This window comes from Netta rufina (assembly GCF_964035555.1).
Source record: "Netta rufina genome assembly, chromosome: 27".
NCBI classification, from domain to species: Eukaryota; Metazoa; Chordata; class Aves; order Anseriformes; family Anatidae; genus Netta; species Netta rufina.
In genome coordinates, this window is record NC_140151.1 from 4104269 (window position 1) to 4121461 (window position 17193).

The following is a 17193-nucleotide window of genomic DNA, read 5'->3' on the forward strand; positions in this document are numbered from 1 at the left end:
ATTGGTCTCTGCATGACCCCAAATAGGCTCATAACCCCATCCTGCATCTTCCTGGGAAACACAGGGATCCTCGAGCATCATTCCTGAAGGAGGAATCACACTTTGGTCTGAATTCTCCTCCTCTCCGTCATGCTGGGGACAGGCTGCTGCCTCTGGCCTGCTTAAATCCAGGCAAAATGGAAGTGCCAGCCGACTGAAAGCCACAAGTGGACTGTAGCACCTTGCTATGTCAGCTCTAGGCAAGGAAAATGCCCCCTTTCAAGTACTTTATTATGCAGTGGGGTTGATACCGATGTACCTACGTGCAGCAAACATACTTAGGATTTTATATAGGGTGGATATATCCTGCAGTCACAGACAGAAAAAAATCACCCAGGCTGTCTCACCCACTTTCTCAGCTGTCAATGCAAATTTCCTCCGTCGTTACTACCTTTTTCGTGTGCTCGTTGAGTGCAATTTTAAGCTTTGGCATTCTGTCTTTTGGGTTAATCCTCTCCCATAGGCTTTTTATTCCAGGCATTTTTAGATCTTCAGCTGTCAGAGCTATTTCCAAGTGGATTTAAGGCTTTTCTTGCTGCTTGTTTCCTGGTGAAGAGAGCAGGGCGTGATGGAGGGAGCAGGGAAACAAGGTGCTCTCTCAGGCAGCGTTGGCCTCCAGCTGCAGGTAAACACTTTCCCCCTCCACCGAAGGGCTGGAAACATTTTATAATCTGCACCAGGGGAAAAGCGAGTTGCAGGTTTGGAAACCAGCCTGGGGAGGACTTCAATGCACAGAGGCTCTGCTACTTCCCTGACAGCACGTAGTCAGAAGCTGTGCAGCGTTACAGGAGAAAAACTCTTTGTATTGCAAATGGAAATGGACTTTCCAGATTGCACAAGAGGTGCATGAGTTCGCTCTTGCGTCAGGCCCTTTGTCTGAACACCTTAAAGTCTCAGATGTAACAAACTTGGATATTATTGTGGGTGTTTCTGTTGGTTTGTTGTGTTGTTTTTTTTTTTTTTTCTGGTTGTATTTTTTTTCCCTAAGGGCTATAGGTGTTTTTAAGATCCAAGCCCAAGCTGTCAACCCCATTGCGTTGATTTTCCTGGGTAAAACTCAAGGTCCTGCTGGCCCGGGTCATGGGGGGTGTCTCATGGATGCTCCAGCTGAAGGTGAATGGAGGAATCAGTCACCCAGTTTGCTGTAAAATCGAGTGTTAAATGTAAAATAAAAGCCTGGAGTGACTTGCCCAGGGCTGTGAACGAGGAGCAGATTTTCCCTGCCCTTGGTTTCCGTGTGCCCTGCGATTTCCATCAGTGCTGGGGCAGTTTCTGGAGGGGGATGCGCCACGTGTAACTCGCAGGACTCTGCGAGTCCTGCTGTGATCTCCCTGACTCAAATACCTCTGTGTGTGCCACTGGTCCGTGTCCCAGAGAAGCCGGTGTCTCTTTAAAGCTCTGGGCACTTTTCTTTTCCAAGCGATTGAATTTGAGCGAGGGGAGGGAAGGATTCCTCAGCTCTGATGTAACCGCTAGCACAACCACGTGGTTTTGTACATTTTTGCGAAGAAAAAAAAAAATAATAAAAAAATCCTCTCCTGGAAGCAAGCTATAAAATTTTCAGTAGCTCTTTTGTAATTGCTTGCCACAGCAGATATTTTCCAGTCGGCCTTTGCTTTTGGTCCCTGCAAGGTTTGTTTGCGCAGCCTTCTCACGTAGGCTCCAAATGTGAAAATCCGTGCAACCTCTGAGCCATCTGCTTCAGCCGGGGGGACAAATCCAGCCCACGGACACAGGGGGTACCCGTGCCAGCAGATGGGGGTCCTGGCTCCCACAGTGCCGGGCCAGGTGGGGAAGATGGTGTCCAGAGAGACCCCCCCCCATTTCGGTTCCTCGCCAGGGCTCCCACCTCCCTGATTGCTGCTGGTAAATTGGCCCTACTGAAGTTATGAAGTTAATTCCCATAGTAGCTGAGACCTAATTAAGATCACCACGCTCCTGAAACGAGCACTTTCAATGAATTCAAATAAAAAATTAGATTTTTTTTTTTTTTATTATTTAACATGAGAAAAAGCATCCTCTTTCCCAGGGCCAAGGAAGAACTTGCGCAAGGTTTGTTGCTTCCCTGGTGTGACTTTTCCTAATCTCTCTTATTTTCTGCCTCCCCCTGTCCAGTTGTGATTCCCCTGAGCAGAATCGACTTCTGTTCCCCACCTGGAAGCCACACAGCAGGTTTCCTTGCATCATTCATGTATTTTTTTTATATTCACAGAACATGAACATCCAGGTGGAAGACATAAGGATCCGCGCCATCCTCGCCACCTACCGCAAGCGGGTGCCCGTCACGGAGGGTTACGTGGAGGTGAAGGACGAGGGGACCTGGAAGCAGATCTGTGACAAGCACTGGACCATGAAAAACTCCCGAGTCGTCTGCGGCATGTTTGGATTTCCGAGCGAGAGGAAATACAACGCCAAGGTCTACAAGTAAGAGCTGAACCTTGTGTGAGTCGCGTGGCTCTGCGAACACTCGGGGCCTTGTTCAGAAATGCAAATTGTCCGACGATGCTGGGGACCTCGAGGGAGGAAAAACCTCCAACTGCTTCATTCCTTCAGATCAGGTTTTCCTCCTGTGCAAATATGTGAAATGTCAAGCATTTCCTTGTGCGGCCAGGGGAATGGTTTGATCCTCACCGTGCTGGCTGGAGGCCTAGGGCTGTATCTTTAGTGTCTGATAGGTCCTGTAGTAGGAGATGTGGATAGTCAGCCCAAAACCATCTTTTTTTAATTTGTTTCTGGCTGTGGGATGGTCATTTCCTTCAGTAGCAATGGGTTTAGGTCCTGTGTTGCGTGCAGGATGGGTGGACACGAGCGAAGTGATGATACTTTACTGGGAGTAAACCTATTAGCTGCAAGCACACCTAAGCCCTTAGCCACCCCGAAATAAAACAGGACTTTGTTGTGCTTTATTGGCCACGTTCCTCCTTCCTGCTCCTTCATGCAGCCCTGGTCTCACACCTCTGATGTGTCAACCCGTGTCAACCAGCTGCTTTCACGTTTGGCTTTCTCAGAGGCTCACCATCCATGGCTCATGGGTGTCCGGCTGCCAAATCCCCCGCAGAGAAGCCGCCTGCCCTGGGGACCATTTCCCAGTAAATTTCTCGCTGCTGTTAGTCCCGGTTCACCTCTTTTTGGCACCGGCAGTGGCTCAGGGCTCGGGGTTGGAAGAGCTGCCAGCCGCTTCCAGCTGCGCGCCTTGCTCTGTGCATCGCAGCCTGCTCCGAGCTGCAGGCATGGGTCGTGCATCCTGCTGCTGCTCCCTGCCTTGTTTCTTTCTGCCTCTGCATCTCCAGTGGTGCTGGTAGGAGGATGCAGTTATGATTGCAGAGCTGTTTTGAGTTCCTCTGTTTGTAGATTGCTTTAAAAAGAGGGAAGAAAACGGTGATCCCTAGGGAGAGCATCGTGTCTTTGAGGGGCTGATCAGTTCAGGATGTGTTCCTCTTGTCTTGAAAGCTGGGAGCTCTGGTCTTTTTTTTGTTGTCGTTGCTTTTTGTCACCAGCCTTCATCGCAGACATGGCTCTTCCTACGCCATTCCCTTGAAATAACACCCCGAAGCAGATGCAAAACAGTTTAAGCTAAATCCCGTCTCGCTTCTTTCCTATAGTGTGTGACCTGTGGAGTGGGAAAGCCTCAGTCGGTGGGGGAAGAACTGATTTCTCCAGCAGGAGCTGTGGTTTTCCTGCCTGCTCCTTTCGGCCTGTGCAGTTGCTGTTTCTGAAGGCTCCCTCTGGGGCCAGCTGGCCACGTTTCATTTCTCTCATTAGTAAGATCGTGATCAATCGAAGAGGTCCTTGGGCTGGAAGAGCGTAAAGCTGCACGGCAGCGCAAAGAATATAAAATAAATAACCCAAGTGGAGCTCTTTTTGGGCTTCCCAGGGAGACGAGCAGTGACTTAATAATTGCTACCAGGCGGTTTTGTGTTCTGCTCCTGTTAAAGGAACTTTTCCTCCCATCAGTGCGGGGTTTCTCCCCCAAACTCAGCCCTGAGATTCCCACCGCCTGCATCAGAGCAGGAGGGCAGGATGCTTCTAGTAAAACAAAGCAGATTTTTTCCTTTTTTTTTTTTTTTGCTTGTGGCATTTCCAAGAAAACCATTAACCTTAGCAGCTGGAACCATCTGCCTTAAATAAAAGGGCGCTTGGTAATTGTTCTGCCTCTTGCAACAGCGCCTGTAAGGATGGAAAAACCGAGGCATGGCTGTTCAGCAATGTTGAAAATCCCATTCACTGGAGGAGTTATGAATATGCAGTGCTTACAAATACCAGGCATGTGCATCTCTGCTACCGAACCAGACAAATTGCTTAGGTAGTGCCCTAATTCCTCCCTCACCTCTGCTCGTTCTCAGCAGGCGGTGATGGCTTGCTTGCTCCTGCACCCACGGAAAGATGTTTTGGAAAATGTGATGAATATTATGTTGGGTTAGAAGAAGATGGCATGCTGTTTCATTAGAGAAAGACTTGTAAAACTTTGTCAGAAAGGCAGTTTTGTTTGGTTAGCATACTTTTAAAAGCTGTTTTCTTTCCTGGGGCATCTGCCCTTTATGCTTCATGTTAGCAGAGACCTGAACCACATGTTAGCAGGGCAGCGTGTGTCTGCTGGCTCTCTGAGCAGAGGGCTGGCTGATGCATCGCTGGTAAGGGAAATGTCCCAAGTCTGGGCTGAGGATTTCAATTAAGAGGTCCTTGCCTCTTAATTGAGATACTGGAGTGAAAACTGTTGAGATCTGTTCTGTGCGCTGCCCCCCACGCCTTCTGGTCACATCGTTTTTTTTAGGGGAGAGAGGAGTTCATCTCCTGATCACTCCAACTAAACCCTAATGTCCACATGAGTGTGAAGCCTCAGAAATGTTTTTCCTCGTTTCTCAGGCTCTGCTCTGCCTCATTTGTAAACACCCTTCTCCCAGGATCCTTTCCCAGTGGGGTTGGGTTTCGGAGGGGCTGGGGGCAGCATCCACGCCAGTCCCAGTGCCCACAAAGTGCAGTTTTGCAGGCTGAGCGAACGGGTCCTGGGCTTTTCTGCACAGTGGTGGGAGGTGAAATGATTTGCAGATGGATCTTGCTTGAAAGAAAACAACTTAGTTCATTGCTGTCCCCGTGCCAGGGTTTTATTCCTGAATGTAACTTAGGCTCTGCAACTGACAGCGCGATTTATGGTAGGAAACGAAACAAATCTCAGCGTTGTTTCCATGTTCTTGTTCGTGCTTCAAAGTGGTTTTATATAAGTGCTGTTTAACTCCTCCTCCAAGCCTTGCTGGGGCTGAGGGAGGAGGATTAAATGCTTTTTGTTGATGGGGACAGCCAGAGCTTATGACCCAAGGTGCAGAGAGATGGACCTGATGCCTTCTTACAGCTTCATGATTTGTCAAGGAGAGGATGGAGGAGCTCAGCACCTCCAGGACATGTTTTTTTTGCATTCAGTGCACCAGGGGTGAATTTTCCCAGCACTTTTTGCTCTCCTCAAGGTCTCTCAGACACACTCTTACAAAGCAGGGTTGCTTTGGCTACACCCTGAGATGCTTCCCGCAGCCCTTGGGCTTAACCTATACCTTTTTTTAAAGCTTAAGTGATGAAGACCAACCTCTCCTGACCGGTAGAAATCCTTTGGGTTCCAGCTTTGGCTGAACTCACGGCACAACTGTTCGCTCTCCATGATCCAAGCTGCATTGCCCTTGGCTTACAGCAAGGCCAGGGAGAGGTGGGCTGCACCCTCTCTGTGCTAAATAACAAGAATGCCCCAAGTTTCTGTCTGCAGACATCATCACTATTCCACTTTTTAATATATATACACATATATTTGGTCTGGGGAAGTGAGGTGGGGCTTTCTCTGGCTGTTTCTCCCCAGCTTACCAAGGGCTTGCTAATATCCACCAGATGTTAATGCCTCATCGAGTTTCCAGGCTGAGGTCATTGTTTGCTATTATAAGGCATCCCCATAATTACTTCCCTAAGACAGGCTGGGTTTCTGCTGCGTCTGCTCTGGAGCTCGTGGAGCTCTCTGCACGTGTGTGTGTCAGGATTTTGGTGTAAACTCTCCTTCAGGTTCTCGCTTCCCGAATGGGAGCCCAGAATGAAGGGTGGTGAATGAAGCAGAGCTGGCTCCTGCTACAGGGGTATGGAGTAAAATCACTCGAGAAGGCTTCCAGATGCTTCCCAGGGGTAATGTGTAATTAAGCTGTAGCACAGCTTAATTAGAAGTAAGAAAAGTCTTCAAGGCCTGGTCCAAAATTGATTGAGATATTCTAGCTGTGAAGTGTCTGGCACTTTCTTCTTGCCCACATCCCCTCTGTTCTTATGTTTCTTGTTTTTTATTTTTCCTCTTCCTATCCCCATTTATTTTCTATTGATTCAGGGCCCCTCACAGCCCTGGTTTGATGGTGTTTTATCCCCAGGACGGGCAGGTTGCCTGTGCTGCTCCATCCTCAGCCCTTTCCAGCAGAGCATTTACTCCCCATCGTGCGATGCGTTTGCATCTCCATCTCGGCTGTATTTCACCCTAGCATCAACCTGGAGAAATCTGGTTTCAGAAAAGCTTAGCTGGTGGCTGTGAGCCATGTGAGCTTGGACGAGCTTGTCAGCAAAGCTTAGCGAGCGGAAGGGGAAAAGATCCTCTCCAGCATCCAGGACAGAACAAACCAGCCCACACAGGACCACTGAAGGGTAGCACCTGGGAAAAACCTTGCAGTCACGACCTGCCCAGCTGAATTTCAAACCAACACCCTCTACAGGTTCCTTTGTTCCTCCACCAGGTCCTGTTCAGGTGCTGTGTCCTGCAGGGGGGTGCTGTGGTTGATCAGAATTGGTGCTCCCCTTAGCAGCCCCTGGAGCGGCTCCAAGTGAACACTAAGGTTTGGGAGCAAGAAGCAGAAGCTGCTGCCAATCTCCTCTGCCGTGAACATGTCATCGAGGGAATTGCTTCTGCTGGTGGAAATTGCTTTCAGGCTTGCAGTTGTTAACGCTGCAGCTGGGAGAGAAGCTGGAGGGCCGTAGCTCTCTGCCTTCTCCTCACAGCTGAGAGGTGATGGCAAGCAAAGAGAGCAGCTCGGTTACGGGAGAGGTCTTTTTGGGGCCCATTTGGCCTTTTTAGTTAACTGCCTTGGCTCTGCTCTCTGACCCCTGCAGCGTGGGATCTCTGTTAAGTGTCTCTCCTTAAGTGCGTAGTTGTTGCTCCAGCCATGCCATTGATTCACACTCTGCAATTTAGCTTAAATAGACACTTAAATTAATTTAATACTAATTTAAGCTATTAATTTAGTAGCTTAAATTTATTCCTAAGCACCTAAACGGAGGGGTATTGTGAGTGTGAATGGGTCACCCTTCAAATAACGCTGGTAATTCCTCATTTAATCCCAAGGTGTTCTTGTCTCAGTGACATCGGCGCGGCTCTTTTGGGTTCCAAACTCTCATTTTCCTCTTTCTTCCTGCCAGGATGTTTGCCAGCAGAAGGAAGCAGCATTACTGGGCTTACTCGATGGACTGCAGCGGGAACGAGGCTCACATCTCCAGCTGCAAGCTGGGCAACCACCTCAATGTGGACGCGGAGAAGAACGCGACGTGCGAGAACGGGATGCCGGCGGTGGTCAGCTGTGTCCCGGGACGTGCCTTTGCCCCCAGCAGCCACAGCGGCTTCCGAAAAGCCTTCAGGCAGGAGGTGAGCAAGGGACAAGGCACAACTTTGAGTGGAAGAAGCCAGCGGAGTGTAATTAGTCACGCTTACGAGGCCGTGGTACCAGGCTTGGAAGAGTGGGAGCCTCGCTCACCGCTGCAGCTGGCAAGGCTGCGAGCAAGTAGTAAGAAAGCACAGCCCTCACGTTCCTGTTTGAGCTTTTCCGTGCAAGCCAGTTGAATCCGTGCCCGGTTGCTGCTGGGCTTTGCTGTTTCGCAGTCACTTAAATCCTGCCGGGTTCTCTCTCCCGTAGAGATGTGATGGAAATAAGCTGGTATTTCCGCCGCCCCTGGGTCCTCTGCAGAGAAATGCCCCGACAGGCAGGGAAAACACGGCCCGCAGGAAAGGTTGGGAGGGCTGTGTTTGTTTAGTCTAGCAAAGAGCAGGCTGAGCGTAGCACAAAGGTCCTCAGATATGCAAAAGGCTGCTAGGAAACGTGCCTGGAGTCGGCTGCTCTCAGCATCAGCGGGGCAGCCAGATGGGAACAAATGGGCTTAACCTGCAGCAAACATGGTTTAGGCTGATGCTAGGGGAATGCAAGGTCACTTTCCACCTTTAAAGGATGTGCAGCCTTAGGATATGGGGGTGATTGCAGGGTCTGGAGGCTTTTAACACTGGGTTCAAGTTCTTTTGCAGGGTGCATTAGGTGTTGTAGGCTTCGGCTGTAGCCTGCACTCCCCAGCCTTATATCTCTGTGGCTATAGCAGTGGGCTTTTTCTTGGCACCTCAGCAGACCCCAAACGATCCTACCCCATATTGCTGTAGTAGAAACTCTAAGTAATGGGAATAATGGAGCTGAACCTGCCTCTCAGCTGCTTGTGTCTGTCAGATCACTTATTCCACCAGTCAGAGCTGCAGCCAGCAGGTTTTGGTGGTTGGGGCTCCCCGTTGGGCTCCTTGGTTAACCCAGGAGCTTTGTCCAGAGACCTGCCCAGCAGCTGAACCCATCCAGCAGCTGAGCAGCACCACGTGGAGCACCTCTGCTTATATTTGGAGAGGTTTCAGGGTCTGGTGCAAATCACCTGTTGGCCCCAACGAGTTTCTAAAGCATAGTGTAGGGCTAAAACCCCTAACCAGTTTGGATTAGTGTTTAGGTAAGGCATGATTCAAGGGGAGTCATAAAAGGGGATGTGTTTGTTCTGTTCCTAATAGCTCCCTAATCTGTAATATTTGGATAGGGAAGATTTCTGCAGCTGTCAGTGATGGTGAACGCAGCGTAGTCTTAGGCCACATTATGTGTGTTTTAAAATACTTCTTATAGGTCTTAGAAAAACTGATGTTCCTACTGGGATTTGGGCTGCTGCACATCCAGCTGTGACATCCCTCTGCTGCAGAACGGCTCTGTGAAACAGGCTCCTTGATCCAAGCACCAAAACGGCAGAGAATTAAGATGTCTCTTTATATTTCACACATAGGGGTGTAAAAAAAAAGTCTCTGAATACCCTAAGTCTTGTTAAACAAGGATCTCCTTTCTCCCAGCACTTCCAGCCTCTTGCACTATGTGATGGGGGTTTTGAGGTGCCTGGGGGTGGTACATTTTGAGCACACAACCCCCAGTAAATCAGAGTCGTGAAGAAAGGATGCTCTGCTTGTGGGCAGTGGTGACCCTGCTCCCATCTGTGTCTTGCAGCAGCCCCTGGTGAGGCTGAAAGGGGGAGCCAACACCGGCGAAGGACGAGTGGAAGTGCTGAAAAACGGGGAGTGGGGGACGGTTTGCGACGATAACTGGAACCTGGTGTCGGCCAGCGTGGTGTGCCGCGAGCTGGGCTTCGGGAGCGCCAAGGAAGCGATAACGGGCGCGAGGCTGGGGCAAGGTAAGGGCAAAGGGAGCTCCAGGGACCGTTCCTCTCATCCACCTCTGAGAAACCCTTTCACAATCCAGGGCAGCGAGTGTTTTTACTGGGATGTTTGCTTTGGGGACCAAGAATTTCTTCGCTGCTCTTAATAAGTCCCTCGAGGCTGTGCCTTAGAGGGATATTCAGGATTCCTTGAAAGACGCCTAGTGATGATGAGTTTAACCTTCCCCTCCAGCAGCTGCTCCAGTAATTACTTCTTCGTTATCACACCCGTTGCTCTCCAATTCTCTTTGCAAGCTCTCTAGATGCACGTGGTGTGAGGCATTACTAGAAGGTTCCTGGCAAAAATGGGCCCTGGGTCTAGACTTCAAACGCTCTCCAATTTAAGCCCAGAATATTAATTTAGCCTGTTATAAATAGAAGGGCTATTTGTACAGCTCAGAGCCAGCTTTGGGTTTGGATTTCCTGTGTTTGGGAGCTGGTTTAAATTCCGAAGCCTGGTAAATGGCAACTCAGAGCCTAACATTTGCCCTCGCAAACCACTTTCTGATTCACTTCCATAGCGTTAACCCTGGAGAAAATGACACCAAACCCTGTATCGTGAGACTAAATGAAAGGGTGGCATTTCTTCAGCCTGGAAGCTCCTAGCAATGCCTGGAATTTCCACATATTTTCCTTTTTTTTCCATGTTAAACACTGGCAATCAGTCAATGCACCCTGCTGGAGCTGTCCTCTGGGACACCGAGTGCTCGGTTCAACAACTCGGTTGTTGAACTCTGTGTCCCTTTATTTGTTTAGGCTTTGCTTTGTCACATCTCTGTCTTGGTGAATTTGTGTTTCCAAATATAAATTGGAGTGACCATTCTTTTCGTCACCGTGTTGGAGATGTAGTTTCACAAGGTAAAACACCACTCACTTTCTAGAGCCACGAGTGATGTGCAGTGAGTGTCTAGGAATCCTAATGAAGATAAAAGGGATCTGTGGGAGAAAACTGTCTCCCACAAAGATTTCAGGATCTGTAGATAATGATTTATTTCCCCCTTTTCTAGAGAAATGAGACCCAGAATAAACAGCTTACCCTTATTCAGATAGAGTTTGTTGAAAGGAAGGTCTGAGTCTGAGTCTCCTGAACATGTTGTGTCCCTGCAGTGCCCTTGGAAGGAGAATATAAGATAAACCCCCAAGCAGCAGGTGAATGTGTGTGTTGGACATACAGCCCTAATCCTATTCTTCTGCTAAAGGGAATGGCACAGGAGGAAATACAAATTTTATCATCCCTACAGCAATGATATTTGGCTGCGTTTCAGTGCCCGGGGCTGCAGATACCTCATTTCCAGAGGCAGCCACAAAGAGGATCTGAGTCACAGGTGTGCTGGCTGTCCCGGGGAGTTAGACAGGCTCCAGATGGCAGCAGAAAGAGGTTTTTAAGCAAAAAGAGCCCCCTACCATTAACAAACCCATCACCTTTTCCCGCCTTCCAGTCAGCCCTTTGCTTTGAGGTATAAAAGGAGCAGCCTCGAAGTTGGGTAACATTTTCCTTTCCAGAGAGGTAAGCAAAAAAATGGCTCAAAATTCAGATATATATATTTTTTTTCCAAGTCTCCATCTCCGAAATCTTCCTACAAACTGCTGGGGACCAGAGGTTCTCCAGCTGCTGCTTGCAGGGATCTCCTGACCACGCTGTCTGCTGTGAGCCCAGCAGCAGTGATGGATGGGGTCGCATGGGCTCTGGTTGTTCTTCTGTGGTGAAGCAAATCTGCCAAAATCTCGTGTTCTTTCCCAAAAATCTTCTTTCTAAACAGTTTGGAGCTCAGTTTGGAAACAGGACGTGGGAGCTTTATGGGATTATTGCCTTCTCTTATGTAGGTCTCTAGTGGAAATGACAATCGTGTGTTGTCCGGGGAAGGAACCAAATTTCTCAATTCTTCTCCCAGTTCCTTGGGACCTTTCTGTGCAGTGACAAAAGACATTTGCTCTCTTGCTGCCTTGCTTTTATCAGCGGTGTTGGAGTCTGTACCATGCACCTGCCCCACAATGTTTGGCTGATTTCTTGCACCTCCCTGCGTTGCTCCGCTCTGCTGTCCCAGTGAGCGTGTAGATGTTTGCATTTAAATGTCAGCCCTTGACTGAGACCAGATTCCTGTCGTATGGATGCAGCCAAAAGGTCAAAATTTGTGAATTCCTCCAGCTGAAGTTTGTAAATTATGTAACAGCGGAAACTTGGCCTCTGCTGCAGCGCTTGACTCCCAGAGACTACTGGAAAGAATTTAATGGTAAAATTAATAATAATAATCTTTCAGATTTTTGGTTGTTTTTTTTTACAAGAAATCGCTGGAGTTATTTCAGGATTGTGTTTTGAATGCTAGAGTCCAACACGACGTCTGCAAAGTATTAATAAAGTGTTATTGGATATTTCTTCACAGTAGCACGGGCAGGAGATAAGACTTTTTCTTTCTCGCCCCTCCCAAAGGCATGGGTCCAATTCATCTCAACGAAATCGACTGCACGGGCTTTGAGAAATCCATCACGGACTGCAAGTTCAACATGGAGTCGCAGGGCTGCAACCACGAAGAGGATGCTGCTGTGAGGTGCAACGTTCCTGCCATGGGTTTCCAGAACCAGGTGAGAAGCCAAAGGGCCGGGATATGGGTGACGTGGCGAGGTGTCTTCATCCCAGAGCATCGTCTGCCCTCTTTGTGATGCATTTTGGGTGTCTGTGTAGGAATTGTTTCACCAAGCCCTGCCTAAAAATTCAGATTTTTAACATCTGCCTTGCGTTAGGTGGGAGAGCGTGTAAGGACGGCGCTTCCTTTTGTCCTGATCTTTGAGCTCCTTGAGGCTCAGCGAGGTTATAGAGGGCTGAAGTGCCACTTTGGCTGTGATCTGAGCAGTTTTGGTGGCCCTGCAGAGCTGCTGCATATCCCTGATGTGACGGGACCCTGTTGATTCTCCCCACGGTGGCACCCAGGTCTTGGTGTTGCTGTCCCGTTTGCCACGTGGAGCTTAAAATCTCCAACTGGATGAACCAGACACGGGTTTCTACGAGCAAATCCTCTTGCCAAAGGCCATAAACATCCTCTAACACAGAAAAAAAGAGGAGGGAGGCTTTTGGGAGAAGCGTGTTGCTTTTTTGCAGCTGGCACGGGCCGCTTTCAGATGCTGGGCTTGGGTGCCCACGGTGGGAGACGAAGAAGGGAGACGAAGAACCAAACTGCACCAACTGCTCTGCAAGGAGCAGAAACAAAATTTCTAGCCTCCGAAGGCTAAAAATTGCTTGGATAACCGTTGCCTCTTCCATGCTTGACATTTATGGACTTCTCTGTGCCCTGCAGCTGCGCCTGAGTGGCGGCCGCAACCCTTACGAGGGCCGGGTGGAGGTGCTGGCGGAGCGCAACGGCACGCTGCGGTGGGGCACCGTCTGCAGCGAGAGCTGGGGCACCGTGGAGGCTATGGTGGTGTGTCGGCAACTGGGTTTGGGTTTCGCCAGCCATGCCTTCCAGGTAGGTCCCCTGCACCCTCCCGTGCCCGCGGTGGCCACGGTGGCACCCCTGCGATGGGTAGGGGGTGGTGGAGGATGAGGTGGGGTTATAAAAAAATCAGATTTTGGCATCAAGGTGTTGTCCGGAGAGACCCTGAAGGTTAAATGTCGACGCACAGCAGAGATTTGGGGGATGTTCAGAGCAGAAAGTGCTGCTCTGGGCAAACCTCGTGTTTTCGTGCTGCTCAGGGATCAGATTTCCCAGTCTGGCCCCGTTGGGCTGGTGGTTTTGTGCGGTTTCTTGTCCCTCCCTCGGTCAGGCTGGGGACTTGAACTCCTCAGGCTGGGTGAAGCTCGAAGCCAACTTTAGCGTCGTGTCAGATGGCTTGAAAACAATTTGATTTTGCTCCTGGAGTTTGCTTCTCCGTGCGGCGTGTCTGCTCTGGAGCTGCGTGCTGGCTCCGAGCTGTTCCTGTCTTTTAATCACAAACACCCTAAACCCTCCCTGCTTGCACACAACCAAGAATGGCACTTAATACAGGGATAAAAGCTACCAACTAACAAGCCTGGGGTAACCACGAAGGAATAAAGTATTCATCCCTCCAGGATCACAGGGTGGGAGAGGGACAGGCGGATCTGGGCATGTAACAGCAGCTTTTGTAGGGAAATATTTAACTTCTGGGCCATTATTGCAGTTTTGGGCACAAAATGGGTATTGGGGCTCCCCAAAAAAATACAAAACAGCTCCCCATGCAAGCTGGTTCCTCCAGCTGACTGGACAGCCACGTCCCTTGAACGCTGCTGGCCTTTCCAGCTGCCCTGCTCTGTTGACACAGCTCCGAGAGTCCAGCGAGCAACAAGCCATTTTTTCCTTTAGCTGAGGCTGCTGGTATTTAGAACAGAAAAGGCCCTTATGCACCTCCCGGCTGCACCAGTACGGCGAGGATAAAGCCACACTGTGTGGAACAGGGCAGCCCTGTGTGCAAAGAGCATTGCTAGCAGGGTTAACACACAGCCTGCTGCAAGGGAGCCGTGCTGGGGTCTCTTCTCCTGGAAACGTGCTCCTGGTTTTGATGCTCACGCATGGAAATCAGAATTTTTGGTCGTCTTCTTTCCCCTCCCTCCCTTCTCCCAGCAGCTGGCAACTTTCTGTTGCTCCTACAAATTCTGTAAGCCTGGGTGATGAAGACGGGGAGCAGGCAGGGTTTGAATATCCGCAAATCCCCCTCTGAGCCAGGAGATGCAGACCCCTGGGTTAGCATCCCAGTTAGTCCCAGTCCCCTCGAGGGCTGTGTGTCCCCTGGCCATTAATTTTGTGTCCCCTTCTCTTGCCACCCTGGCTTTTCTTGTTGCCCACCCCCATGGGCATCACAAGGCAGGTGTGGTTTAATTGCTGGGCATCCCTCCCAGAGGCACAGCCTGTATGAGCTAAAACGGTCCAGGGATGAATTCATCAGCTGGACGGGCACAACAGGGTGGAAAACTGAGCTTACAGCTGGACTGAAAACAAGGAGAGATTTCAAGCAGCTCAGAAACAGGGGCAGAGATGTGCTTACACAGGTCAGATGTACACGGAACCTGGTTGAGCTGGGTTTTAATCCCAGTCCAAGCCTTCAGCTTAAACTGGGGCTGATTCCTCAGGTTACTTTTCTCTGCTCCCAGTCTGTTCTGTCCCTGCAGAATTTAGCAGGCAACTTTCCTCATCTCTTCCCCAGTATTTCCTCGTCTCTTCCCCACTATTTTGTGTTTTTCTTTCCCACATCAGAGCTAGGAAGCATGGAGTGAAGCGAGGTGAGATGGGGGATGCTGCCTGGAGCAGGGGCAGCACAGTGCTGATCAGCAGCGCCCTGCCTCTGTTCCTCTGCTTGGACAAATACCAAGCACAGGGCTCCATCTGGAACCCTAATCCCAAAAATAGTAGGCAACAAACGAATCCTTCCTCTCTTTTTGAAACTCTGGAAGTGTTAATTAATAGGAGTAGCTCACTCCATGGCTAAATTCACTCCAGTGGGAGCTACAGGTTACTGGTTTTATGGCTCAAATACCAGCACCATTTGACAAGATTTGTCTCCGTGATGGTGTGGGCTCATGCGTTGGTGATCCTGGAGGGAGAACACAAGTTAGGTAGGGACAAATATTCCCCCAGCAGTCCCCCAAAATGACTTGAACAGTGTGCAAAATGCCTCTTTGTGTCCTTTTTACCAAGGAAACCTGGTACTGGCACGGAGACGTCAGCGCTGACAGCGTGGTCATGAGCGGGGTCAAGTGCTCGGGGACGGAGATGTCCCTGGCCCACTGCCGGCACGACGGGGCCGACGTCTCCTGCCCTAGAGGAGGTGGTCGCTTTGGTGCTGGCGTGTCCTGCTCAGAGAGTGAGTAACTCAAGGCTTTATTTCCTTTTAGCACATTGCTCTGGGATATACAGGAGGAATGGGTGGCCTGCGCCATGCGTCGGGTGTGCCAAATGGATGCTGGTGGTGCTGAGCGTGGTGCGAGGAGCCGGGCCTGCCTCTCCCAGATCTCTGTGGGTGTTTTTAGTTAGGCCGTGAGTTCAAATCTTCCTTCCCTCCTTCCAGCTGCCCCTGACCTGGTGCTGAACGCCGAGCTGGTGGAGCAGACGGCCTACCTGGAGGACCGCCCGATGTTCATGCTGCAGTGCGCCCTGGAGGAGAACTGCCTGGCCAGCTCGGCCGCCAACACCTCGGTCACCTCCGGCTACCGGCGCCTGCTGCGCTTCTCCTCGCAGATCCACAACAACGGGCAGTCCGACTTCAGGCCCAAAAACGGCCGCCACGCCTGGGTCTGGCACGACTGCCACCGGTGAGTGCTGCGGGGACGGGGCCTCCTTCGTGCCCTGATCCTACGGAAAGGAGGCAGAGCGCAGCCGGGGACTGGGCTGGACTGGTTTTGCTGGGGGAGGTTGAGATGCTTGGGGCTGGAGAACCCTGATAGGTGTTAAGGAAGTCGTGATAATCTCACAGCAGTGAAGCCAGTTTATTACAGCACGATTTACAGGTGTAAATGGTGGTATGAGAACAAGACAGATGCAGAGCTCTCATCAGGAGAAATGTGTGTGCAAGGGCAGCATCCATGTGTTGTGCAAAGAAAGCGTGTGCTGCTGGACCCAACTTATCTAGAAAGATGCAGCCGTCTGATCACCTCACGAAGGGACCCAAAACCACACTCATTCTGCATTTTATTTTATTTACGTGTCCCGACTCCGCTTCGATTGCGCACAGCTGGGAGATTGTTTGGTTTTGGCACTTTTTGGTAAACAGTAAACTTTCCCCCCCAAAGTGCATCGTTTTTCAGGGGGACGCTGACAGCTTCAGCCAAAGAAAACCAAGGAGAGGAAAGGGAGCTGGAACCGAGCCGTGCAGCTGCTTTGGTTCTGGAATGATGGCTTGTTACAAGGTTGATTAGTCTATAATTTGGGATAAAAGGGAAGGCTTGTGCCTTCTGAAAACACGTAGAGCAATAAATTCCCAACTAATACAGTCCTTAATAGCCTTTGCTCACAGTCTGAGCGAGGTGAGGCTGTGGTATGGGGCAGGTGCTGGCTGCTTTTACCTTGCAGACAGGTTGGTTTTGTGACGGCTGCATTCAGAGGCACGAGCAGAGCTAAAACCTCAGCGGCACAGAACCGGAGGTAAATAGGAAAGGGGAGGCGCAGGGGAGGAGGAAGCCTGGACCAGAGCAGCGTCTGCTTGCTCTTCTGGATGGGAAGGGGCTGGAGGAATTTGTGGGTGCCACAGGGATTCGAGCACGTCGCAGGCTGGGTAAAAAGGAGGCACTTGGAGCTCTTGGGGAGAGGCTGCCCAAGTGAGGTGAGACTGGGAAAGGCTCAGGAAGAGGCCAAGAGCCATCTGTGCGCTCAGAACTGGATTCTGTTTATACGGAGGAGGGATGAACTCAATCCCTCTTCAATCTTTCCAGCCTGTAAACACCAGAATGTAAACACCTCTCTGAATGATTCAGACATATTTCAGAAACTGAGTCAGACTCGAGACCTCAAACTTATCCAGGAGGCAGCCAAATGAGACAGCTTCAAAGTCAGCAGCTTGGCCGCTGCAGAAGGTCTCTCCTTTCCTCCTTGCCTCCCTCCATCACTGGGAGCTTCTGTTCAGTAGGCTCTTGATGTGGAAGCAGAACAAAAATGGGAAAAATCCTAGCAGGGGACTCAGAAGTGATTAATTTCTGGCGTGTCGTGATTTATTTGT

The 17193-nt window shown here is 50.2% G+C and overlaps 1 protein-coding gene across 1 annotated transcript in view; it reads left to right on the forward strand.

Moving 5' to 3' along the window:
* LOXL2 (lysyl oxidase like 2) overlaps positions 1 to 17193 on the forward strand; it is a gene marked incomplete at its 5' end in the record, with an annotated part of 34601 nt that overhangs the window by 12740 nt on the left and 4668 nt on the right. Inside the window, 7 exon segments of the mRNA XM_084302394.1 lie at positions 2252 to 2463; positions 7462 to 7684; positions 9330 to 9513; positions 11966 to 12117; positions 12828 to 12995; positions 15180 to 15345; positions 15550 to 15793. Of these exon segments, the coding sequence (XP_084158520.1) occupies positions 2252 to 2463; positions 7462 to 7684; positions 9330 to 9513; positions 11966 to 12117; positions 12828 to 12995; positions 15180 to 15345; positions 15550 to 15793 (1349 nt within the window).